Here is a 27,719-nt window from a genome sequence, read left to right on the forward strand (position 1 = left end):
CAAACAAACAAAAAAAACCTCTCAAAGCACACCATTCGAGAAAGCTCAGCCCAAAGCTTGTTGACATCAACACGAGCAGCAGTGATTCAGAATGAAGAGTACTCGACTCCAGGAGAGTACTTCACAAAGCACTGTGTGCAAGCCTGTTTTGCATGTCTCCTTTGTTTAAACTGGTAACACTACTGTCACACCTTCTGTGTGGCCTTTAAATCGGCTGGTCTCAAGCTTTTCTGCTCACTAGCAGCCATTTACCTGAAAATAAGCCCCACATCTGGGAAAGCACATGACCAGAACAAGTATTTTTCTTTTAAAAGGTGAACTCCACAACTCATAAAAGACCATCAGCAGCTCTTAGTAGAAAAAGCAAAAAATCTTGCCTAATCTCTCTTGCTTTCTTTTTTAAATTTTGTTGAGACCATAACGAATGTTTTATTTCGGGCTCTATCAATAAAAATGAAAGTTAAGAATGCAGGTTACATAAAATTTTCTAACTCCTGCCCTGGGTAAAACTGAAACTTCAAACAGCTATGTAAACTAATATACACTAGAATTAAATATTTAGCAAAGTGTCATCAGTGAAAAACCTCACTTTGATATCAACTTAATGAGCAAAATGTAGCAGATATCCCAATTAACCTTTCATTTAGCTGTAGCAGCTCCTCTCTTCTGCAACTATTCAGCATTTCTATCCCAACTAAACCCGAGCCTCCTGAAAAATATATTTTATTGCCCTTTCACCACTGCAGCTTTTATACTAAATTACACCCCAGAACCTTCTCTAACAGTAACTTTTTTATCTTAATGCCTTCATATTCATATTAGAAGGAAATTATATATTGCTGATCAGTAGAGCTCAAGTAGCAAAGACACGAATATTCTTCCAGTCCACGGTATCATCTTACCTTCCCCTCCAAGCAGTCACTTCTAAGACAGGATTTGATATGTCACACTCTTTGACATAAATGAACAATCAGCAACAGGGCTTTTTTTCTGTTTTTCTTCTTTAATTTTAAAACGAGCAGCCCTCCCCCTCCTCTTCTGTTCATAATCAGGGCTGTAAGCCACCTGATTTAAACTCCTCATGTGACCCCATACTGTGCAGATTTGATGAGACAGATATATGGCTAGTGACGTCTTCCAAGGCTTTTATTTTTAGGTTTGGGGATATTTTTGTTTTTACATTGCAAAGCCAATTGTTCCTCAGAAGATTAATAAAGCATAAAGGCTTAACTGAGATGTAACAAGTTGAAGAGGGTAAGTGAATACCTTTGCTCTATAGCAACAGAGTAGGTGAGGATGTAACAGCATGAACGTCCAGTGTGAAAAAAAACATTTTTTAAACAAGTACCAGCAATTTAATGTCTCAATCTTATTTCTACACAAAGTTAAGCATAGAAGTAGGGTAGTGGTATCTAGAAACTCATTTTCTTTCAATTTGGACTGCATCACCCAGGTAGCTGAACAATTTTTATTTTATATAAGTCTACTCAAATTTTTAGGCTGAAGTACTCTGCAGAAAGTACTATTAGAGTTCCCTCATAGTGCTGACAAGTCAGGCACCAGTTAAAAATTTACTCCAAAAGAACTGTCCAGAAACACACCCACGTTTATTGAAAATGCTCAGTAAAATTGAGAGCACAGACTGCACGTGCACCTTCCAGGAAAATTTAAAGATCTTTGTTATCTCATACAGGGAAAGACACTTATGCAAAATTTAAAATAATTTCTCAAACTTGAAAAGAAAAACCAGAGCTCCTAGAGAAGGAATAAAGCGGTTTAATGACCATCTCGTACCTGTGCAGAGAAATGACAGAATGTATCTGCCCCAGCATGTATCTGTTCCTAAGTGTAAGCCTTTTTGTAACCCTTCTTCCTTGCTTATGGAAATGAATCTCCATCCATCCACTTCAACAACTGTTTGTTCTGCATCACTTAGTTAAGATATGGCTTTTATTACTGGTGTAATAATGCTCAGACCTTGTACCTAATATGTTAAGTTCATTTTGTTCAAATGTGTAAAAATATACATTGCTTTCACAACTTATTTCTATTTGTGACTTTTACCAGGTGAGGCATATAGTACAAGGTCCTCAGAACTTGAGAAGATTGTTTAATATGAAGAGCTCGGATACAAATATGCTAGAAGAACCCATCACCAACCCATGAGTGTTACTTTGGAGATGTAAGAACAATCACACAGCGTCACAAGTTTCATAATTTCACTTTACTCATCAGGCATAGCTCAAAATTGCTATAGCTGTCCTGAAGAAGTGTCTTCTATCCAGAGAGGCCAGAGTAGTCTTCCTTACTTTTTTGACAAATTAGGTAAAAAGCCAGATTTCCATGTTACTGTAATTCCATTTTTCATTATCTTCTCTTCTGGCTGGACAAAGCCCATGTTTCCTTGTGACAGTTATCAGAGTTATAAAAGCTAACATCGGTGAGAACTGTAGCATCTGATTTTTTTTCCCCCTTTTTTTTAAAAACAAAATTCTGCCCCATAAGTGATTCCATCCAGTATCTCCTATAGTCTGTTAAATTACTTCTCAGCTGTGCTGTTACAAGAAAGCAAGTGAAGCAATGGTATCTAACACACCGATCTTGCTCCAAATACACCTCCCTCTGGAAATCTGATGAAAAGACATACGGGAACAAGAAGTCAAAATGGGCTAAAGGTTTACACCATGAGTTTGATGCCGATGTTCTGCAATATTTAGCATGTCACATTAGTTTTTATACAGTTAGGCTCCAGTGGGGATGCCGCATCTTAAATACTATCAGGAAGTTCTTGGAGATAGTACTAAATACAGTGTTTTAAGCCTTGTATCATTCTCTGCGGTTTGATACCGAATCCTTTAGAGGAGGCCACGACCGTAAAGAAAGAACCCTAAACACAAGTGCCTAAACATGGACTCTCAATTTAAATAACTTGGACATAAATACCAACATTTTCCAGGGTAGTCAATACCTATCATTGAAGCCAACAGGAGTTTGCTCCTATTCATTTAAGGTTCTTAAATAAGGATGTACGAGTCAAACTACACAAATGTACAGTGTTGGTTACAGGTATTAGACTTCTAAAATTCTTGCTTTATAAAACACACACATTAAACTGATCCAGGTCAAGTGAATCATGAAGGCAAAATTTCATTTCATGAATGGTGCTTGAGAATTCATGTTTACCTTTCCTCTGAACTTTCATTCAGTAATAGTATCTTTATGAAATTCGCGTTCATATACGTAATTAGGAAACATGCAGTGTTTGTTGGGCTTTTAACGTGGGCTATCACAGAAAATTTGGAAATGTAGTAAGTTTATCATTGTTCATATCCTGTATTAATAAAAAAAGTTGATACTTCCTTTTTCCAGTATCCACTTTATAACACACTAATATTCTGATTAGCTCAGAGAATATTGTACTCTCTCTTTTATAATTTAATGCAGATTACAAAAAGAACATGTAGCTACTTAGGAGCAAACCAGCAAGGGAGAAAAGAATAACAATTCAGCGTGCATTAACAAGAAATGAATACCAAGCTCCATGAGAACTATGGTATATTAATCCTTGATAATATGTAATTATCAGTGTAGGAATTTTGGTAAAAAGAGCATTAGACCATACCTACAAAACTGCAATCTGGTGCATTTAATCAAGATAACGGATCACAGAATCTGAATAAAACAAAGCATCTGCAACAGCAATTTATTACTGGTCCAAATTACAGCATTTGCTCAGCACTCAGACCAAGTTGACAAATCACACCCTATCACTTTCTGCAGCAGTTGCATGTAAAAAGAGTCTAAAAAATTCTGCTCTGCAGATCATTTAAAAGATAGTAAGATGAGCACACACTCACAAAATCAGTTACAATCTGGATCATCTTGTCCAAATTAAGAACAAGAAGCTAAAACAACAGTGAATATGATCAAGGATACAACTAAATTAAAACAACCTGAAGGTGTGGGGTTTTTTTTTTGTTTTTGTTTTTTTTTTAAGAAATTAGCACAAAAAATTTAGACACAATGTCCACAAGGGATCACTGCTTTGGAGCCACAAGCATGTCACTGTTGGAAGTGATGGAAGAATTACATTGGAGGAATGAATGAAATTAGTGGAGATGAAACAGAATGTAACTTACATTACTAAGAAAGCATATGAAATCTTACAATAATCAATCAATTTAGAATTACTTTATAACATATCTTCCATTAAAAAACTGGACAGATAGATAAGCTTCATTTTGAAGTTACAAAAGTTAGGAGAGAGCTCCTGCATTTTTACAGATTACATAAGGTATTCTCAGACAAGGTTATTAGGTTTAGATTTCTATGAGAGTCTCTTCAGAGCAATCTTCATTCTTTGAATTCAGCTTGCTGAAGCATGTTCTTCTATCCTGCCCACAATATCCGAAGAACATTTCTTCATTCTTCTCGTTAAACTACTGAAGCCCCTTCAGCCCTATTTCCCCAAGCAGAGTCCTCATGATATACTTCATGATGCTGTCAAACAAATCTTTCTTCTACCTTCTCATCTCAGCTTTGAGAACCACATCATGGGCATGTTTAAGCAGCAGCTTAAGAGGACTTCATCAGAAACCAGTCACATAACCAGTTATCTATTCAAACTGCTAAACCATATACTTCAGAACACAAAGTCCTTCAGTCTGAAGCACGTGATGTCCCTTGCTTACAGTTTCCCATGGCAAACTGAGGGTGATGCTGTACCTACTTGCTTACTTTGTCCAGTTCACGTGTCTCTGACCTGTACAAGCACTAAGGCCACATTTAAATGGTCAGACCTGCAAGTACTTCTGGGCTCCTGGACCTGGATGCGTATGTAGATTGCATCTCATGTCCGCACGGGTGGTGAAACCCTGGCACACTCCATTTCCCATGTTTTGATTCCCCTAGAGATGAAACCTGACACACAGAATGAAAAGGAATGACACAGCCTGGCCAACTCTTGCATTCGGATGATGGGGAGGGTAAGACTTGAAGTGACACTTCTTCCTTGCAATCTACATACAGCATAAATGGTGGGGGAAAAAAGAATCACCTCTCATGTTTTTCTTCCAGCTTAACGAAAGAACAGATTCGTTCTCTCACATACAGAGTTCAGCTCAATTGCTAAGTGAATCAAAGCGGTTTTAAGACAAGAGTTTCATTTGTCTCAACTTACTGAAAAGATTTAAAAGCAAAAGACACTGATACTAATTTTTTATCTTTAATAATGTAAGATGTTATAATCTCTATTTCTGCTAGTTTTGTTATATCTTACATCTCACTGTGAATAGTCCCTGTAACTGAAAGATCAGGATGGAAGGATTTTACATAGCTCCTTGATTTTATAATTTCTGCTTCAAATAAGACATTTGCCCACATAAAATGCAGTTACTTGAAAAATAATCACCGAGAGCTCTCCGTTAGTACTTCAGTTCTCCTACGCTGTAAACGCACACATTAAGATAAACTTGTAATCTTAAAACAAACAAACAATCACCCCTCTGACCCCTTGTTGACAAGGCTGACCATACGGCAACTCCATCCTCAACTATCCCATAAAGAAGCTAATAAAAATGAAAGTAAATTCTTGATTTTCCAGTTTTTCAGAATCTGCTTCCTTGAGTTTGTAAGAGTAATAAAAGCTACTGTCTACATAAGTGACATGAGCATTTAATTTACTTTAGTTCAATCTTCATTTTATAAAAGCTTTTTCTTCTGTATACAGTGATACAGCACACCGCAGAGTAACCGAATGCATTTCGGAGGCTTGGAATAAAAAGTTCAGGTTATGATGCACAAGACATGATAACATGAAACTTCAAATAATTTGGTAATACTGTATTACAATTATAAATGCCACTTAGCCATTAAGATGTGTCTTGAAAAACGTAGAGCCAGATGATCCTTATCACTACAAGAGTCTCAACCCCTGCTGTCACCAAAGGATTCTTCTATTTGCCTGTTTCTATTTCTCAAATGGCCAAGATACTCTCAAAACCACTAGCTACTGGTTTTGGATATCTGCTCTGAGGGACTTCATAAGCAGCCTGATTTTTAGAGAGAAGAGGCTCTTCACTTTTTCAAAAAGTTCGCTTAGAAGGGTCTCATTTTGAGTTTCTAACATGAAACATCCAAAAATCACTAGTCGCAGCTGGAAAATTTATGCATCAAATCCAACAGAGCAGTAAGCTCTCGGATAGAGAGAAAAAAAAAAAAAAAAGAAATCTTTGTTCTGCAGTTTACACTGCAAATTTTTGGGCATAAACACACTTAAACAAAACTATCTTTCTCGTACCCTTGTCATGCTCTCATTTAGTGGTCTGAAATCACATACATGGAACAATCCTATTATAAGTAGTAGGAAAATATTTATAGTTGCCTTTTGAGTATATTCTTGACACTGAACCATAAAGGGTCATCTTAAAATAAGTATTTAGTAGACCTCTGTAACATTAAATGGTATGCAATTTCTTCAAAAATCTGAAAAAATCCCAACATGAAAAATAATCTATGTAAGATATCCAGCTAACTTGCTTTGCTTGTCAAAATGGCATATTGCTAAAAAGGTTTCAAAACCTGTAATATTGCAGGGTTAAATGAAAGTTCTTGGTTTTTCCTTTTATTAAAATAATTTATTCCATACAGAAAAAGTATGCTATATTTTCAGAGATTTTAAAAATACACTTTTAGAAGAATACTGTTCTGCTATAAGTTATGTTCACAGTAACCACTATACATGTACTAGTCAAGCCTAAAAGAGTTCATGTCACATTTTTTTTTATAAGGCAACCTTCTATACACTATGAACTGCAATTTGTAAAGCTAGAAGCATGTCTTTCCGTTCTGAATTTGTAATTTAAAATTTACAGCATTTTTGTTTTTTCAGGAAACAGAGATCTTCAATAACACTAGTTTTACTATTTTTTCTGTTGAAAATCAAGCCTTTAAAAATTATTTAAAGGCTAAACACAAGGACAGCAATTTGAATAAATGTTGAAAAATTCACTTTTGTTTCCAACAAACTGTAAATCAGGAGCAAAATGAAAATCTTACTTTAAATTTAGGGAACAATAAACTGAAGAATATATACACAAAAAAGAACTTACCAAGAAGCGGAATAGCTTGGGTAACAGGAGCAGGTACATTAGTAGGTGCTACAGGAGGTGGAACAGTCCCATATATTTTGGAACTATCACTAGTTTCAGCATTCCCTCTGGATCCAGAAACCACTGTTGGGATGGGATTTCCAACAGATGCATCTTTTGTAGTGTCTTCATTTACACCAGCTGCTGTAGCTAAGGAATAATTGCATTGACATTTAAAAAAAAAAAAAAGTCAGTTTTTCTGCTTGCATGATACCTTTCTTCTACAGCCACTTGCTCAAGATTCAAACACTTACAGTTTGGGATGTTTACTGCTGGAGTGTGAGGAACAGATACAGGAGGGGTTATAGGAGGTGGTGGTCCAGGAGGAAGAAAGCCTATAAGAAAAGTATGTATTAACACAGCACTTTACCCAGATGCAGTTGTGTAGTTTATATTGCAAATACTTTTATTGCCTATGTGATTAAAAAAGGGACTTAATATTTCTAGAAATACAAAAATATACCTGGAGGTAAATGCATTGGGTTGAACCCAGGTCGTAAAAATGGAGGCGGTGGTGGTGGTGGCACCCCAGGAGCAAATCCAGGAGGTGGGATTCCTAAAGGTGCTGTGAAAGCAGGGGGTTGGAGTGCACCAACCACAGGAGGACCTGATGGATGTGGTGGAACCTAAGAAAAGGAAGAGGAAAAAAGTGTTGTATCAAGACTGAATAGATTATGTGCTGTTTAAATGTGGACTTCTTTCTTCTGTGCTTGGTCCATCAAAACAATAAAATTTTAAGCTCTCTTAAATTACACTGCAATAAGGTGTCTTAAATAATTGATCTAATTAGCAGTCAAAGAACTCCAGCCTAAAGTATCAACATTAATCTTCTTTGCCTCTGTTCCTAAAGAAAGGATGATCCTCTGTGGTAAATTAATGTTAAGATATGCTGATCTATCATCTAAATATGGCCTTTACCCAGTAGCTGGAATTAATTTTACTAACCAGTATGATATACTATTATGCACACAACTTTGGAGCAATTAAAAAGCTTTCTTATTTCCTTAGCTAGTTATTGTAACTACCCGAGTTTGCATATTACATTAGAGCGATTTTTACTTCCTTGGTCAATTATTATTATTATTATTACTACTATGATTTTCATTCCAATTTATGTCAAGCTGCTTCTGGATTGAAGCCAATCTAAAATAAATCAACCCTCAAAATAGTTTTCATTAATATAGTATAAAACCTACATTAAATGTAACTAATGAATCGGCTGTAATATAGAGTGTCACTTTTAATTTTAGTTTTATAATAATCTGTGACTAGGCCCCAGTGTAAAGTTAAGCTAACTGAACAGCATACAGAAAACTACTCGATATGACACAACATGAGAAATTGCCTGAGCTGACAGATAACTACACTGACAAAAGTTACAGATAGCACCATGAGGGATTGCTGGGTTTAGCATGCGGTTAAGGGGGTGTTTTGTGAACAAAAACCAAACTTCACAGATAACTGGAGGGGAACACTGAGGACCTTTCAGCGAATAGGACCCTGTCAGGTCATGGTGCCAGAACACCATATAAGGCTCAGATTAACTGGATGAACACTAACTTTCAGTAACCCTAGAGGTGTTTCCATTAATCACAGTTAAAGCTTTAGGAAAGTGCTTGGAAAAATCTTATAACCTAATAGCCTTGGTAGGATTGTTTTTGTTTTCCAGAGTAATCCTCCAAAGGAAAACAACTTGAAGAAAAGTAGGTAGACCTAGTGACAGAACTGCTGACTGCGGTAATGTTCTTTTAAGCGAGCGGGTACATACAGAGTGTAAACGTAACAGAAGGAATCAAAGAGGGATATCAAGGAGGTGAAGGATTTAAAACAATTGGGAAGCTAGTTAAGTGCTATCAGTACTTAATGGGTTAAAAGTTGGCAAAACTGTGCACCCAAGCAGATGACTTTCAATGACTTGAAAGGGGATAACGAATACTGAAATATTCTGATTGAACCAGAGTAGAAATAGACATTGAAGAAAGATGGCGCAGATACACATTAGATGATATTCATACCTAATTGCTAACGCTTAACTGTTGTGTTTAATTTTTCAAAAAAGTTAACACTCTAATGCGCATTTGTAAATAACATGTTAAAACGTTTCCTTTAAACAAAGGGAGAGAAAACGTGGTGGTAAAATCTAGGCATAAACGTCATAACGTCCGATTTAAAGTAAAATTTAAAGCATTAAAGTTTCTCTGTTTGTTAAAGAGATGGAGCCAACAGACAATAAACTGACAGGTAACAAACAGAGAAATGGTGAACAGTTTCAGAGTAACAGGTAACGAATTAGATAAAACAGAGAAACAGAAATGCTACTGAGCAGATCCTTTATTAATGGGGGGGGTCAAATACTGGGAAAACTATATTCTATTAGCAACAATGGGACCTGAAATAACTAACCCCGCAATAACTCACATGCAAAGCACCAGGTGCATCTCAGTCAACATGCCTTGAGGTTTGGCCTACGTCCAGGTACAACTATTTCTTACTGCAGACCTCTCAGACAGAGCCTTGAAGGAGAATAATTGGCCCAGTGGACTAAAAGAGCATAGTCTACTTAGAGTGCTCCAAGACAGGTGAATATTCAAGGGCACCTGGAGCCCCCAGCAGGAAGGCGGTCAAGGAGGAGCGAATTTCAAATGCAAGGGGTAGGCGATGGACACTGGCCCAATGCACAACTGTTACAGGCACGTATAGGGAGAAGGAGTGTAGGACTGGGTAATTCAGCCAGAAATTTGGGAAGTACACACTCAAGTTGGATCTTTGTTTCTGGCTAATAACCCATTAAATGAGGAGAAGGGACTTCAGGTTGGACTGGGAAACTTAGGAGAGGGTTGGCCACAGCAACACCCTGAACTCCAATGTATGACCTCCAGCAAAAAATGTGTAACACAACTGACACAAGTGGTATTCAACTGAAATTGATTCTGGATAACCGATAAATAGATTTAATTTGAGCTTCAACACTGCAATATGACTTAAAAATAAAGACTCGGACCTCCCCTCAGAGTAGACCGTGAGGTAGATGACTCAGATCTGGGGGGGGGGGGGGACCAAATTCAGCAACAGCTCAGATATCCGTATCCACAGGCAAGAAGAGGGCTCACTCCAGTGACACGATGCAAGCAAAGTATTCTACCTAGCTTGCCAACAGCCCAGGACCCCGTGGCTGAGAAGAGGCTGGGCGAGCTATCAAAGCCGAAGAACTAGACTTACCTACGTGGGCTATTACTCTTACAGGGACATTATTGATTTTTAGTGCCTTACTATGCACAGGTTGCATTAAAGGGTGACGGTGGCGGCAGCAATAACAGGCGAGACTGCAGCTACTTGCAGCCCTCGCTGGTAATGTCCAGCAGAGCTGGGCTCCCATTCCTATGTGTGCAGCCCACTTCAGAGGTACCAGGGGAGGCCCATTCAGATTCTGCTAGGGAATGGAGTGATGCAGCTCCTTCTGATAACTACCTTTAAGTGGAGGAATGTTAGGGCTGCAGGCAGAGGACAAAATCTGCTGACTAGGCTCTGGCCTAAAGTGAAGCTAACCGAACAGGATGTGGGAAACTACTGGACACAACACGAGAAATTGCCAGAGGTGACAGGTAACAACGTGAGAAGCTGACAAAAGTTACAGACAGCACTGTGAGGAATGGCTGGATTTTGCAGGTGGTTAAGGAGGAGTGTTACATGAGCTACGGCCAAACTTCACAGATGACTGGAGAGGAGCACTGAGGGTCTTCCAGGGTGTAGGACCTTGCAAGGCCAGCACCACCTAGGTAACCATATCCAGGACAGGAATACCATACAAGGACAGTATTACCTAGGTAACGGTATCAGAAATAGCAAATTCAGGTGGAAGCAGCAAAACTGGGACCAACGGGGAAAAAGTAATTAGAGGAGAGTTGTTTACTTGGGAGAAGATTGGGGCAGAGAAAGAGAGGAACAAGCACAGCAAAAAAGGTGATCAAGAAGTGAGAAAAGGAAGAATATCGTGGTGCAGCAACCATGCAGCTGGAGCTGTTCGGAGGTACCTGTTAGGCAGTGCTGTGCTTGATCACCACAGCCTAAATTAGGACAATATATCAGAACAGCAGGTTTGATATACCACGCATGTCAAACCTGCTTCCACGGTCAGAGGGACCAGGGTGTACAGGGGGTTTTCCCTGGCTGCCAGGGGAGCACGCTGACAAGACGGATGGAGCATGCTGGTATCACTGTGCCAAAACCCACTCCAGGTCTGACAGCATGAGCAGCTACTCCCCACTTCGTAGCAACCTCCACACATCTTACAGCCCTTAACACCGAAGCCAAACGCAAATGAGAGCGATTCTACTTGTACCACAGGACAAAAATACATCAGCTAAATAAACCGCAAAGGTATTCCATAAAGTGATTTAAACAAAAAAGTAGCATTCAATAAGCTGTTTCCTTTAGGTATTAGGTCATATTTACATATCTGAACATCAAAACCAAATTACTTTTACCACTAACACCATTTACATCACAGCTGAACCAAATTTTTAAGTTTTGAAGACTATTTACAAACCATTAAACTATTTTAGTTTATGGCACCCTGCAGAGGACAACTGAACTGGTCAAGTATAATAGAGCCTAAAACAGTTTGTAGTGAAGCCAGAGACAAAGACCAAATACAGCTCCCTGATCTTAGTCTGAATTTGCAAAGACTACAAGAAAAGTTTCTTTGCCATAGTAAAAAATATCAAAGCTGATGAGACTGAAATAAACTAGTTTCACTCTCATGTTATGAAACTGGTGAGTTTCTTATTTACACTTGTTTTTCAGTATGGAGTCAATGAAAATGAACAAAAACACTTGTATTAACTACAGGTAATTTAAATTGCAGCTAATCAGTATTAAAGCTCTCTGAAATTCAAATTTTGACCCACGTGCTCATTTACTGAAAATACCTTACAGCACTACAAGAATTCTGTGTCAAAACAACACAGAGTTCAATATTCTATGTTCTGAAATCATAGAGCTGGCTAAATTATTTGTCTTTGAACAATTTGAGCTCCCAGTCTTTTCTGACTTTCTGTCATGTTGTAGTTCACAAATCCTATTTTCCCAACTTTTAAAATAGTTATATTCAAACTTTTCCCTTCGGGAAAAGGTATACTACTATTTTAAGTGACCAGAAAAACTATTACATTAAAACTAGTAACCTTCCTTTATCAATAAGTAAAGCCAAAAGAAAAACAGATTATAAAACATTAGAGGGAATAACTATTACTACATGTTGTTTAATAGTAAAATTTTAGACAGTTATTTTAAAAAATGAACATAAAACAATAACTTTGACTGAAGAAGCATGACAGCAACAAATGAATAGCATGAAATTTTTTAAATTGGCTTCCCAAAGGCTATTCAATAAAAGTATACAGAATATGAACAAAAATGAAAGCAATTTGCATATATTAGATGGTCTGTACCTTATTTAAATCAATAGTGAGGGAAATTAGTTAAGCAGAATCAGAAAAATAAATAAGGCAATCATAAAATTGAGAGGATGCAACTCATCTCATTAATAAAAAGAATCTACTGTAATGATTTCTTCTGGATGGAGACAGTGGATATTAGAAGTAGAGACTTAAGAGTACTTTGAAGAAAGACCTGACAGGCTATGTCTGCATTAGCATTTTGGTTCAGGGCAGCAGTGAGGTTTCGAAGCAAATCCTCCATCCTTCCCACTAACCATGCGCTGACTCTGTTCCCACGGCTGTTTGGGTATATACAAAGTACATCCCTTTTCAAGGGAATGAAACCAGAAGCTCTTGTTCCTACTGGACACAAAACGTGCTCCCAACCCTAATGGGCTTGGTTTTTCAAGTCTTCCATTGCCACTGTGACTTAGCAGAACAGGAAGAGTTCTTCAATTACACTGCGTTGCTCTTTTATGAGGGAAAGCTCAAGTAACTGATTTCAGGTGCGTACTGGATTTTTGGCACAGGAAAATTACCTACACAAATTGCCAGCATGGCCAAGACAAGAGCAGTTACAGCTGAGGACAACAACATAAAACACACAAACAAAATCAACGACTTAAGCTATCAATCATGTTTCCTCCCTCCCTGTAACTTATGTATTGCCATCTTGAATGATTATTTAAATTTAAGTTTTTGTTGAAATATGCAGAGCAAATGAGAAGCAATTCTCACCTGTGGAGGAGGTACAGTTATTGGTGCAGGCATGGGAACAGGAATTGGAACAGGTAAAGCTTTAGGTATAGGTGACACTGGTTCATTATGCGTAGCTTCTGCACCTCCATTTTGAGCTACTTCATTTTCAGACTTCTTGGGAATCCCCTTCCACTCTATATTAAAAAAAAAAAAAAAAAAAAAAGGTTCAGTAGAAGTGGACAAGTAGTCAAGTACTGCCATGTAAAACCAGTATGTTTTGTGATGTTTAAAACAACGAATCAAGCTATTTAAAATTATTTTTCAAATAATGAAAAGCCCATAGAAATAAAAATTATTTAAAAGGTATTTCTGAAGATAAAATCTCCAAATTACTTTGAACACAGTACAGCAAATCACTGGCACTGAAACATGGCAAGTAAATCCGTTCCTTTCATTAGTCATTTCACAATTCAGCTCTGTGCACTGACAGCAGGTACGCACGTTCAGGATTCTGAAACACATTACCTGTAACAAAGGCTGTTTTAGGACAAGCTTTCAATAGATTTCATTACTCTAGGGCAACGTGGCAGCCTTTTCATTTATTTGAAAAGTCATTTTTGAAAAACCAACATTTACAACTCTTAACAAAGCAAGATGAGAATACAACAATATACAATCTCAGCAAAACAAGAGTAACATCAACTACAGGTTTCTAGAGCAGAAATACAGCTCCCACTGTCTGCCAATACCTCTTGGGAAAAGACAGCTGAGGGAGAAAAAGGGAGGGGGGGGGACAAAGAAGAGGCATCATGGAAATGAGGAAAAAAACTGAGAAGACTGGAACACACTGAGGCTATGTTTATCACTAATTGGACTCTCATTTACAAAACACACGACTTATTTGTGTGCAAGTCCCATGAAGAGATGTTACTGTTTAGAATAACCACCACCTAGCTACAGCAAATTGGACAGAATGACGTAACACTCAAATCACGTTTCAGTGACAAGACAGCGTATCATTCAACAACTGCACAGTTAAAATCAGCAAAGCAATCTAAAGTGCCAGTTCAAAGAACGTAAGATAATTTCAATTTTTAAGTAAGTACTGCCTTTATTTAATACTACTTTTAAAGCCACAACAGCTAGCATTAAAGCTTATCACTAGCAACTCTGTACTGACATAACCTGTAATTGATTTGAAGCTACTGATTTTAACAGGCGCAATTTTCTTAATTCAAACAAAAAACCCTACTATTTTCACCGGTTACATACAAAACAACAAGGATTCTATTTAGGTCGAAATAAATAGAACACTTGCTGAAGGAACTGAAACTTTTTCAAGTATGAAAACAAAAGGCAATTTGAATGGAAATATTAAAGTTGCTGTCAGCTTAGCTGCTACACAAGCACTTCAAACGCAGGCTCCCTTGTTAGGGATATCTCCCACGGACGGGAGGGGGTCTGTGCTGGCTCAAGGGCTGCCGAGTGAGTACCACACACACCCTACGTGGATTACTGTGGAGAGCAAACTGCAGTGCAGCTGACAGGTCCCCTGCAGCCCAAGTCCTTGTTTAGCCCAGTCCCACCTCGTACGAGGGCCGCACAATGCCTAACGGACTGTCCCTGACTACTTAGGAACCCTCTGCAATCCACAAGTTACACATACTGCATCTCTTAGCCATTTGAGGGCTTTTATATGCAACTCACATGGTCCGGAAAGTCAGCCACACCAACTTCAGTACACGAGCATAAAGGACAACTATTGAAAAACATTTTAAGATCTAGCAATATTTTACCTGGACTGAGAGTTTCATTGTCCAACATTCCTCCTTCGCAAAAGCTTTCAAGATCTTCAGGTTTCACTTTGTCCCATGGTATATAGGTAACACCCAATTCTACATCCCAATACTGCTTGTAATCTGGCTTTATTCCTTTATTCAAAGCCCACGCAATCTTGGGAAAAAATATATGCAATCAGTAAAATGTTTTCACTTGAATGGCTTTAATTTTCAGTTTTCACAAAACAGCATTACAGCTTGAGGTTAGGGAGCAAAAGAGAATACTCTAATTGAAACAGCCGGAAAAGCAGTTTAGTTACAAAACTCTGAAATAAGAGTTACTTAAAGCAGAATTAGTTCTTATGTGCTATTCAGGTTTGATTCTTGCATACAATTTGTAAAAATGCAAAAAAGTGGTTTCTTCAGGTGTTCCCCAGTCATTTCAGCTAACTATTTCACTTCAGAGGACAGTGCCGCTCTAGTGTGGTGTTCTACAAAAGGAAGAACTGGACTAATGAACGAGTTCTACCGTATTTATTAGTACTCTTTGAACATAGAATTAAACTCAGTTCTAAGAAAAAATAACCAGCAGCAAGAAAAACACAGTTAACAGTCCACTGTAATGACTTAAAGGAGGGCACGCTTTTTGCTGGTCAAAGATATAATTACTGGCAGTCTTTTAGGGAAACTGATACAAGTTCCATGAGTCACATTACAGAGCAGGAAGAATACTTACCAGGAAAAAAAGCAGTTCATTCACATAAATTTACAAAATAGCATATCTAGAATACAGAGAAGTCTAGAATACATTAAAAAATGTTAAGAATACAATAAGTTTTGAACAATTTGACACTTCCCAAGAAATACCTTTATAGATTTCTGATTGACTTTGAAGTTGCCTCGGCTCAATTTTTGTAGGGCACGATAAGCATCTTGTCTGTGAACCATTACAATATAGGCACATCCTCTAGGCGGTATCATCTGTTTGTATTTTAAGAAAAAACATTTGGTTTTGCTACCCCAAGAACAAAGTAACGAATAACGTAAGAGTTTAATTACAGTAAGCTGGAGCATCAGCACATTTCTCAGAGAGGACTACAGAATCACGGAAGAGAATGTTTAAAAAGCTAAGCTAGCACATATCTTCCTGAAATAAAAATTTCTGGTAAACAGAAAGGAACTTCTTATGTGGGAAGCTTATAACTCTATTCCATGTGAGAAGATGAATTGGTGTTGCATATTTTATCCTTAAAATGGCTAAAAAGTAGTACTCATGTAAGTGCTGCAGCCTTGGAATTAGTTAATCTGTTGGAAGAAACAAGAAACTCTCATGCCTCACTTTATTCCAGATAGCACAAATTGCCAACTGCACCTTCATACACAATTTCATCTGCAGGTTTATTACAATTTTTATTTTTAATGCTTTTGAGGAAAAAAATTCCATCTTGTTTTATAAAACTAGGAAATTGCAAGCAAGTTACAACCTCATGCTACATTTTTTGTTTGTTTTCTTTAAATAAAATTGCATAGCCAGTGGAACAAAACCATTGTTTATATATAATATATCCTTAACATAACAAAGCTTAACAACACTTTTCCAAGTTTACCTCTAAAATGACAGAAGAGAAATAAGCAAACGCAACAAAAACACCAGCTGAGAGTCTACATTTCTGCAACCAGATAACAAACTGGAGCAGAAAAACAACAAACTCAGTAGCACAGTATTTATCCTGTACCTAACCTCCTCAACGGCTTTTTATCATTCCGTTCTCATTAGAGAAAGCATGAGTTTTCTGAAAGTGGGGTAATCTTCTGGATTAACCCCAAGGGCATTCTTTTTTTAAATGGCAAGCTATGCTAAAGCAACTGTCTCCCCCCCCACCAAGCACCCAAATGAATTGAGTTTACAGGTTAGAAAACACACAAATTTGGTTAGAATATAGAAAAATACAGCTGCTGACTACTATGAACGTATCAAAAAATTCTGGCTTAACTTAGACTGAAAAGCCTTTCTGTAACCAAGGCATGCCAAAGTAGCTTGCACTACGCCATTCATACTTACATTTATTGATTCAATTGGGCCAAACTCCTCCAAAAGACTTCCAACATCCTGTTGAGTAGTCCTTTTGTCAAGTTGTCCTACCCAAAGCGTAGTACTACAGACTACAATCAGAAAGAGTTAACTCAGGCTTTAAAAGCACTTGTAAATACAGATTTCACAAGGCAAAAAATGTCAAAATAGTCTTGTTAAGAGTCACTTATGACATTCAAATGAAAAAGCCTGCTAATATTAAAATGTATTTTTTAATCTTTAAAAGGAGTATTTGAAAGAAACTTCTTTTTTGTCTGCCTGGAGCTGAGTTAAGAGAGTTAACCACAGCAACTACATCACAATCATTGTTAGAAAGCACTCACTAACAAGCTCTCTGGTTAATTAATATTAAAGTGACTTGCAAGTTCAGACTGTGAGCTCTGCAAATCAGAAAAAGGAAAAAAATGCTTTGCTGCTAACACTGCTCCACAAAATATCCCAACACATATGGTGGATATTCCGCAACAAGGTAACTCACTCTCATTACTCTGAAATCCAAGCTACAGGCCAGCATCACAAGTTACAGACGGTACTTACTAGCAAGATGATAGTTAGATTGCTTATGGTGACACACCCATTACTAGTGAGATTTTCCTCCAGAACGTGGTGACAAATCAACTACAATGAGTAACAGAACTTATATCCTCTTTAGTGACCTATTCAATGCCATTCCCTTCTATGGTTAAGAGAAAAATTATTGAAAGGAGATTTTTCTGTCATGAAAGAGTCAGCAACATGCTTATATCTCGCTTCATTCTTCAGGCTAACAAAACATTAGATGAGCTCAAAATATTATATTCGCTAAAGACTATTGTGGCAACATTTAACACTCATCATCTATGCTTTCCCCACTAAGTGATATGTAACTGCTAAGACTCAGAGAGTCTGATGTGGCAGAATCCGGTAGTGATGCTGGCAAAAAGCATATCTTACAGCACTGCTGGTAAGCTTTTAAACTAACAGCTACCAACTTCTGCAGTTCTTTTAAATTAATGGTATTGTCATCCCTAAGGTTTTGGCTAGTTAAACAGTGGGGGGTTTTTAGCTTTTGTTGCTTTTACATCAAGAAGAATGTTCTCATTTTACTTGATAATGCCAGGGAAGATTTCACATCCCCAGGGAATATGCAGAAGAGAACTACATGTTGTCTATAAACAGAGCCAAAGCCAGGATTATTTCAGAATCCAGAACATTAGCCTTTGGGTTTTCCAGGTCAAATCTTCTCTACAGATTTAATAGAGATACACAATGTTGAATCATTATAGAAATTATAATCACGTGCTCAACTTCTTGTTGTTCAATCTACTTTACCATACATGTTTCAAAGGAAAGAAAAATGCAGTGTTTCAGTTTTTTCCTTCCTCATTTTAGAGCCAAAATATTTCCACCTTACAGATCTTCCAGAAAGGTCAAATCGTCTAATATGAGGGTAAGGAAGAACAGGGATGTGGTGAATTAATTCTTGCCAGCCTTAAAATAGTTGCGAAAACAAATCACAGCACTCATGTTTGTGAAAACAAATCACAGTACTCCTGTTTTGTTTCGATGAGTCCCAAGGCCCATATCAAATAGTACTAAACCCAAGAAAAAAGGACAGAGAAGGAAAGGACGATCTGGATCAGAGAAAGCATTCCAAATGGCACTAAGCTGTTTGCAACCTTCACCTGATTCACTGGTGACTCCAAGAAAAAGACCTAAGACAAAGCTAAATTTCTTCGAAGAGCAAGGCGGCCAAAATCTGAAGTTTTACCTATAAATTACTAATAACCTGACAATACTTATCTAAACTCAGCCTCTGATCTCTAGCACTGTAAGAGTTGGAAACAGAGCAAAGACAGACAAAATGGTTACGAGTTATAAAACTTGAATGTGTCTTTTTCCCCCCACAATATACTGAATGATCTCTAGCATATGTTTTTGGCAAGATGGTAGTTTGTTAATTTAAAAAATAAAAAAATAAAAACTTATCAGTGAAGTATTGTAGTCAGATTAAGAGTCCTCTTCTGGGATAGCCCGAGCAGACATTATGTAGTGAGGGTAAGTGGACTGGACAAGATAAATATAACGTTTTTTGGGTCTAACAGTTATAAAAGAAGCATTCTCCTTCACATTTATAGTTCTTCTAAAATACCTAAGCTTTTCTTGTTAATGTACTCCTATACAGATACAGTGTTTGTCTGAAAGCACAGTAATTTCTTCAACCTCATAGAACTCTAGAACTCATTCAAGAAAATACTGGGCACAAAAAAAATCTGTATGTGAAAGAGAAAGATCCTGAGCATCTGAAAAATGGTACTAGCAAAACTTGCAAAGTATCATCAACAACAAACGGGAAGAATAAACTTACCACTAACAGTTTCTGACTTTATCTGAGGAAGGCCTTTTGACCTGCGTTCTCTCTCTCTCTCACGTTCACGTCTTTCTTGCGACCGAGACTTAGGAGAGTGTCGGCGTCTATCCCTGGATCGAGAGCGAGATCGACGATGACGCGATCTTCGAGATCGGGAGCCAGATCTTGAACGCCTCCTTTTAGGTGACCTAATTTAAACAACAATTTCAATTCAATCTTTCTAACCCAGACACCAACAGAGATAGACAGATAGCTACTTCACACATCTATTTAACTGATCAGGTATGTGTTCAGTCGTGAAAAATAAATAAATCCAGATCCATTCACATGCATTTAGAACTACAGCAAATTATTACAGCAGCACTCCAGCTAAACAGTCAATTAGTTTTAAATTTCCTATCTTGTCTGCATCAGTTTTGTGCTGAAGTGAGAATCAAACCTATGTCACGCTATAATAGAAAGAAAACGTCATCTGCTTAAATGAGGAAAGTGTTTGCTGCTTTTACAAAAGAACTGCTAAAAAAAGAGGTTAAAAATAAATTCCGACAGTGAAATTATATTTAACATAGTGATCAAAATCTAAGCAACTCAGGGTCTGAAAGAGAGAATAAACTTTCAAAGTAGTCGTATGAAGTTTGGCAAAGAGGAGGACAGGTAATTAAGTAGATGGTTGTGCTTTAGTATTGGAGCCAGATCTGTTCGCTCAGCTGATACATGGGCAACTGCCTCTCTGACAGGCAAAGAACCACAGCACACTGGATCAGAGATCTCTTCCTAAGAAAAAGTGTCTTTAGAGCACAGGTAAGATTAAATTATCACATTTTGCCTCCCTAAAATTTAGCCAGCACTGACAGATATGAAAGTTATTCTCTGCTAGTAAAAAGAGAACTGTATGGATCTCCCATTTCCTTTAGAAGGTAGCCAGCTTTCAAAGGTATACAAATCCTTAAGTCACTAATCTGCTTCCCATTACCATCACGTTCCACTAACATCCAGTAGTTAGCGGAACTTATCCTCATGACTCCCCTGAGAGGCAAGAGGTTGAAAGGGTCTTTCCCCACCATGCAAAGGGGATTTAAATAAAGCCCTTGGCAGTTTGACTTTACCAAGAAATTCACTGGTGTTGCCCATGCAGAAACAAAATAAAAGGACAGTAATTTCTTGCAATTAAACCTTAAACTAAATCAAAAAGGGAGTCCACTGATAAATGTGTCTTTCGGCATTCTTTAACAGAACTCGACCTGTACAATAGAGCCGGACACCTAAGAAAAGCAACACAAAGTGTGCAGAATAGGGCATCCATGTAGCCAGCAGGAAATACAGTTAACAGGATTGTGTCCTACGGCATTGGAAATGAGCTTCAGCAACAGTTCAAGGAGTTAGCTCACCTACCAGCTATTCATTGTTGTCTCACAGTTAGCAGTTACCAGCCCCACGGTAGATTTGGCAGCACAAAAACAGATTCTCTGAGCTCCAGGCTATATCAGCCTAAAACTCCTCAGTACTCATACAAAATTAGCATAGCACTTTCAAATTTTGGACATGATGCACTGAAGTTTCTTCCAATCCTTGATTAATGTAAATCCTCATTAAAAGAGCTTCCACTGATTTACCTTGATGCAGATCTAGATCTTGACTTTCTGTTGTCAGAAACATGTCTTTTTCCTTCTTGAATAGGGGGCTGTTCCACTTCCATATCCTAAAATATTAAGTTTGATTGTTTTTACTCTGAGCATTTTATTTCACTTTGTGCCTTAACTGAATTACGTAACAGCACTAAAATTATACTAATTACTCATGTACGTGAAACTGAAATGTAATTCAATTCTCGTCGGAAACTTCACCACCACTATATAGTCAGTAACGGGGAGATAGGCCAGTATTAAATGAATTTAATACAATCACTGTGAAAACATATTGAAAACAGTTCATAAATTAATTTACATGTATTTAAATGTTTGATTTAAGTCACAGCTACATAGTACAACAAATGAAGAAGAACCTGTATCCTATTTCTCTGACGTTCATCCACGTTTTGCCTACATTATGTTCCTGAAAACTTGCATAAAGGTACTTACAGTATTTAAAGAATGAGTTTCCCCCTTAAAATGAAATAGTTTAAAGTTGTGAACGTAAATTAAAGAAATTGGGGGTTATAAATATCTGACCACTTGCTTAAGTTTAAAGCAAGCAACACAGGACACGACTTCTAGATACAGATCTTAAAAAGCAAAAAAACAAAGAAAAAGAAAACCCTAACCAATCCTGTAAGACAGTTCTGCTGGAAGGAATCCAAAACATACTGGGTCCTGCCCAAACTCTAAATAGTCTTCAGGATGCAACCCTGGCAGGGAATATCTGAACAGACAATCTCTCAGATGTCAAGACTAACAAACTGGTTACAAAGATATTCTTGAGAAGTAGCTGCTTCTTCCAAGTGGAAAGAAAGAATAATTTCTAGAACTCGTGATATCACAGGTCACCACATAAAGACAGCCTAGTACCATTTTTCTCATTTTAAAATTCTATTTTCTTGGAATAAAAGAAGTAAATATATTCAATTGCTGCAAGTATATCATAATTTTCAGCACCCCAACATTATCTACAGGCTCCTAAAAAAAACTCCTTTAAAAACTTTTTTCAGATGGAGAATGTTAGCATCTACTTCAGGAACTTCTAAAACTTTTTTTTTTTTTTTAAATATATAGGCTCAAAAACAGTCTTGCTTTTTGACTTCTTCTTAACAGGAGCCAGTCACTGAATGAATAATACCCTCCAAAACCTTAAGAACAGGAGGAGGTGTTTACATACGCTTTCAGTTTTTTAGAACTTTTACAGACTTCTGAGTCCACTTTGACTACTTCATAGACCTAGTGAGCCCTTCAAAACTAGTTTTTTCAAATAATTTCTCTCCAGAATGAGATTACGTTATTAGAACTCTGGTGAACAAAAGATTCCTGAAGCATGATGGAGATGGAAGACGGACAACGAGGGGAACTGAGAAGCAGACAACCAAGAGGCAATCCAAAGTCTTTCACAGAAAGAGGCACACAACATATACGTGCTGCTTCTGCTAAACTGCTGAAATATCAAACTTGTCATGTAGCACTGTGGCTATCCACATTCCTCGCAGAGAAGTTTCCCTCAGAGGCCTTTCTCCATACATGGTTATCATGATATTTCTCCTCTTGAACAAACTGTGTTCTAATATTTAACTTTCTCAAATATACATAAGTACTTATTTATTGGAAAGGGTCCTTACCTGCTGATGTGTTTTCTGCATATGTGATTCACTCTGTACTGGGAAAGGAGACTGAAAAGTTTGCTGCACGGGTGCTGTTGGCGGTATCACAGGCTGAGCCATGGGTGGAAACTGCGGGGTAGGCAGGAGACCGAAACCCGGCATTTGCCCATTAGGAGGAAGGGGAACCTTCAGGGAAAAAGAACGCATAAACTTCCAGTGAGGATAAAACTCTATTAGATTTTCCAGTTCGCTCAGAGTAAAATTGTCCCTCTACCCCAAAGTCACAATATAAGGCCAGAAGCCTGAAAAGGATAAAGCAGGTTAAGCAACTTATGTTCTTCAAAGGTGTATTAGAACAGAGAATGAAAACAACTTTCTCTGGAAAGTTGGAGAGCTAAGTGATATTCACTCTTCACTTAATAGCAGCATTCCTTCCTTGCTTCTCCACCAAACAAAGGGACAAAACACAAAAGACTAAGATAACAATTTTAAAACCAAAATATCTTTAACAAATAAAAAAAGTTACCTGGTGGCGCATTGGATCCTGCTGTATTCCCATCATTCGTTGCTGAAAAGGATCCATATTTGGGAGTTGTGGAAATACTGGCTGTTGCATACCTTCTCCTGGAAATCCACTAAAACCAGTAAGATTTTGGTGAGAAAAGTCAATAGATATTTTTTGCCTTTATTTTACATATTCCCATGTACACGTATGCATTCTTGCTTCAAATTCAGAAAGAAAAGTGATCTTCATTAAGATCCCACTTCTCTTCTAAAAAGCAAAAACAAACCCAAGAAGAATGGCTTCTTTATCTTTTCTCCACTGTAAGAGGAGCCCTTTAACATTTTAACAACTGCTACCTACATGCTTAAACCTCCTTCCCCCCCTGTAATCGTATGATCCTGCTAAACTGCTCAGTCTATGGAAGTATATATCATGAAGGGTGTCTACCTCGGGCTATCTATCTTTCTTACCAATTCCTCTTTCAGGAACAACAGAAGTGAGCCTTTTTCCTCAAGGAAAAATAAATTGGCCACACTTTTGCTGAAAAAAACCCTTTAGTGTCTCCAAGCTTTGGAAGAGGAACTTGAAGTCTGGGAGGAGTTTAGGGCAGAGGAGAAGGGATATGTGTATAACACAGGGATTACAGTAATGCCATTTACTTCCCGATTCAACACACAGAATGGACAGTGCTCAGGGAATTAATGAGGTTTGTACAGTTAACAGGACCTGCTTACAGGATGCTGTTCATATAACAAACTAAACAAGATTTCAAAAAGATAAAGGAATTTCATGGTTACATGAATGGAACTGTGCAGTATTTTGAGATACAGGTGCCCTACAAGTCTTACATGATTCTGGACAGCTCAATTTTTCAGAGAGAGTATCTCTCATTTTGTAGGCACAAAATGAGACTACTGAAATCCAATTTTCAGAAGCATCTTACGCAGCTATAAAGTAGTAAGGACAAAGGCTTCAGAGCGCTATAGGCAGCGTATAAACGTGCTGAAAAGCCTAGTCCAGCAACCTCTAATTGAGAATACACAAACAGTGGAGATGTTTGACCTACCTCATCTTTCTGAACTCCAGAGTTCCCGTCTGTGTAATAGGGAAAATGCTACAAATTTACCTAAAGGGCACCTAAATGAACTAACACTTGTGCAACATTGAAGTGCTTAAGGTGATGAACACAGTAAAAAAAAGCTAATGACAAAGTTAGTGATTCTGTTTTTCAGAGCAGGGTTTGGATGGCATATACAGAAAATAAGACACGGGGCCACATACTGAAGCAGGGAAAAAAGAAATATTGACTAACCCAGGTATTGAGCACCATCCAGCCTGTGCACTGAATGAAAGAGAGGTCCTGTGAAAAAAACTAGTATGTGATCATGTAATTAAAGACTTTATCATAATGCATATCACAAGGGGAAGAGGGGTCTGAGTTAGTTTGCATGGGTATTTAACATTTGAGATCTTAAAGCTGCAAAGCCAATTTTAAGTTCTAAAATAGTTAATATATAGAAGTACTACAATGTTCAGAATAGCATCTTCGCCACCGCCAGCAAAGCAATCCAGCTGATTAATAACAATGCCTTGATACACTCAGTCGTGCAATAAAAACAGAAAACTCATCTTGCAACCAAAACCGAGTTTTTTCTATCAAACACTTTCCTCAATCAATGATGCAACGTGCCAAACTTACACTGGCACAGTGAAGTAAGAAAATACAACAACTGAAGTAGTGGTTTAACTTTGGACTCTAACGACAAAGCATTCGAGTAACTTCGATTTTTAACCAAAGCTTTGTTCTAAAAATCTTTGGGTTACAAAGATAATTAATTGCATTATGACCACAAAACTTACAAAGCTGGCTGAGAAACTGAAGGAGAAGGAGCTGAATCTTCCTTCTTTGAATCTTCCACTGCTTCTGGTTCATCATCATAATCAAATCGATCTAGCAGCTTCTGAAAGAAATTACATTGAGCCAACTTTTTTTTTTCAGTTTTTTTGTACAGTTGGCAACCAAAATATCCTTACTAGCAATGTCTTACTTGCAGCTCTGGAATTGAAGAAAAGACTATAAGCAGAGAAAAAAAACGAAGTTAACCAAACTCTTCGAAACCGATTTTGTTCGGCTTTGGAAAGCACAAAAAGCCTATACTTGATGAAAAAGAACAGGAAAGCAACCTCCAAACTAGAAGACAAGGAACAAAATCTGTGCTGTTTTTTTTCCTAACAAATGGTAGGCATTGAGAGGTATCCATCAAACAACCTTCTGTTGTGTTTTAAGTTGTTAAACACAAAAAACAAATGAAGACTTACCTTGTCAAATGATGTTTTTTGCTCAGGTGGTGGGAAAACAGCTTTTTGTTCTGGTGGTTGTGCTGCTGTAGTCTTCAACTGAGCAGTAATAGCTTGAACCTGAGCCATCACAGTGTTATCTATGACTGGTGACTGGGGTTTTGGAGGCTGCTGAAAAGTCTGAAGAATCTGCTGAAGCTACAAGATACATATCGAATTAAAGTCTTTTTTTTTGGGAAGCAGAAAAACTAACATGAATGCTACTTCTCTTACAAGAGCTGTTCAGAATTTAAAAGGTATACCAGGCAGGCGTTTAATCTTAAAAACAGAGTTAAAAATATAGCTGGGGTAATAGCAATTCGCCCGCTCAATAGCTGAATCAGTACAATAAAATTAATTTTACACTGTTGCAACAGAATCTTTTGGTGGAAAGGTATTGAGATTTGAAAAGAGACAGACAAATACACTTAACTGGCTTAACCTTCCTCATTTTGGAGGATCAAAAAGAATTCTTCCCACAGACCAGAAAAGGTTTCCCCTTAAAATTATACCAGTCTATTCCAGTGTCGATTGTTTTATTATAAGCTTACTCAGTTCACAATTATGAACCACTTTCAATCACTTTAATTTTCAATTATATCACTTTCAATTTACTAGTCTTACTGGATAAGCTGTTGTACATGCACAAAATTTCCCTCGAAAGCAAGCATAGAAAGCTGTGACAAACTAAGAACAATTAAACAACATCAATCCAGGGTAGAAGATCAGTGGTGGAGGAAATTCAGACCCTACAAACTGAATTCACAGCAACGCAAACCTAAATCAATTTTTTTTGAGGAGAAAAGAGGATAGATTTAAGAGAAATAAAAAGATTTGGAAACTTCAGCAAGTCTATTAGTATTAAAAGGAGTATAGCATGTAAATTTTATATTAAACCAGACTGGGACACAGGACAAACACCAGTAACCACCTGACTAAACTACCGAGGTGGAGAATTTTCAGCAAGACCAAAAGCCACTTTTTCATACTTCATTGGCAAACTTCAGCAGATCCCAAGATTACAGTACCAAGCATTCCAACACTGCAGGCATTTAATTAAGTATATCTGACAATAAACTTGAAACTTCCTAACTGCATCAAGTCAGAGCTAATGCTTTACGTAACAGAATTTTCCTCAAATATTTTAATTACTGGATGTAAGAGTCACAGAATATTCAAATGCTGACTTTAACCCTTACAGGTTTCCCACTCAACACTTCAGGGAGGTTTCTGTTCTGCTCTAAACCAAGAATACTATTTCCAACATTTTCCTCCACTAATTATTTCACACACAAATTAAGTTAGAAGGGAATCAAACATAGTCAGGTTACCTGTTGTCCTTGTGTTGTTTGAAACAACTGAGCTACAGCTGCAAAGGCATCCGAACTGGGCAACTGTGGCACAGTAGGTACCGAGTTAACAGTGACTTGAGGGGGCTCTGAAGGAACCTTTGCTGGAGGGGGCGGCGAACCTGAGAATTTGATGGGATTGAGAAAGCACTATGTTACTCCAAAACATTCATCTTACTCTTCAGTGCATACATCTACCTTCTCAAAAGAACTATCTACAATAACACATTCAGTCCAAAAAGTAAGTCTGCCTTCCTATCTGAACTACCCCAAGAGCACATTCTATCCTTTTCTCCTTTAACTGCTTGATTTGCTGCCCCCATCTGTGTATTAGATACACCAAGACACAAAAAAAGAAAAACGGGCTATCTGAAAACTAGTCCAGCATGGTATTTTAGATCGAAATCTGGTGCCTGTAACTTTCCTACAATTGTACAGTTAAGAAAAAACTATTACTCAAGCAATGTTAAGCAACGAGTGTCAATAACTTATGTCAGTTCTACTGGCAAAGTTTAAAAATCTGGACTTGCTCTTCTGGATGATTATGTCAAATAAACCATCTAATGGTTTATTTTAAGAAAAACTATGGAGTTTTTAATAATCTTATTCCTTCAATCCATTTGAAATATAGAAGATAGAGAACACATTTTCTAGCAGTAACTGAACTTTTGCTGAAATGTCTGGTAATGAAGGTTTTAAAAATTATTTCAATGAACACGCAAGCAAATTTTCTTTGTTAAGTTTTGTTCACGTGCCATTTTTGTGAAAGCATAAACCAA

The 27,719-nt window shown here is 37.5% G+C and overlaps 1 protein-coding gene across 13 annotated transcripts in view; it reads right to left on the reverse strand.

The window, feature by feature from the left end:
- Positions 1-27,719, reverse strand: part of SCAF4 (SR-related CTD associated factor 4) — a 51,198-nt gene that overhangs the window by 5,793 nt on the left and 17,686 nt on the right. For 3 of the 13 annotated variants that reach the window (XM_068912103.1, XM_009667615.2, XM_068912150.1), the window contains exons 6-20: positions 26,923-27,062; positions 25,574-25,750; positions 25,115-25,215; positions 24,567-24,626; positions 23,276-23,384; positions 22,768-22,935; positions 21,119-21,204; positions 19,503-19,693; positions 17,126-17,226; positions 15,931-16,044; positions 15,082-15,238; positions 13,325-13,479; positions 7,612-7,774; positions 7,403-7,483; positions 7,110-7,298 (exon numbers count right to left, since the gene is read on the reverse strand). In XM_068912103.1, the coding sequence (XP_068768204.1) occupies positions 7,110-7,298; positions 7,403-7,483; positions 7,612-7,774; positions 13,325-13,479; positions 15,082-15,238; positions 15,931-16,044; positions 17,126-17,226; positions 19,503-19,693; positions 21,119-21,204; positions 22,768-22,935; positions 23,276-23,384; positions 24,567-24,626; positions 25,115-25,215; positions 25,574-25,750; positions 26,923-27,062 (1,992 nt within the window). Of the gene's footprint in view, positions 1-3,412; positions 5,019-7,109; positions 7,299-7,402; positions 7,484-7,611; positions 7,775-13,324; positions 13,480-15,081; positions 15,239-15,930; positions 16,045-17,125; positions 17,227-19,502; positions 19,694-21,118; positions 21,205-22,767; positions 22,936-23,275; positions 23,385-24,566; positions 24,627-25,114; positions 25,216-25,573; positions 25,751-26,922; positions 27,063-27,719 lie in introns of those variants that run through there. The other 10 variants (XM_068912129.1, XM_068912160.1, XM_068912183.1 and 7 more) reach the window with 9 other exon arrangements.

Source organism: Struthio camelus, chromosome 1 (genome assembly GCF_040807025.1).
Source record: "Struthio camelus isolate bStrCam1 chromosome 1, bStrCam1.hap1, whole genome shotgun sequence".
Lineage (NCBI taxonomy): Eukaryota > Metazoa > Chordata > Aves > Struthioniformes > Struthionidae > Struthio > Struthio camelus.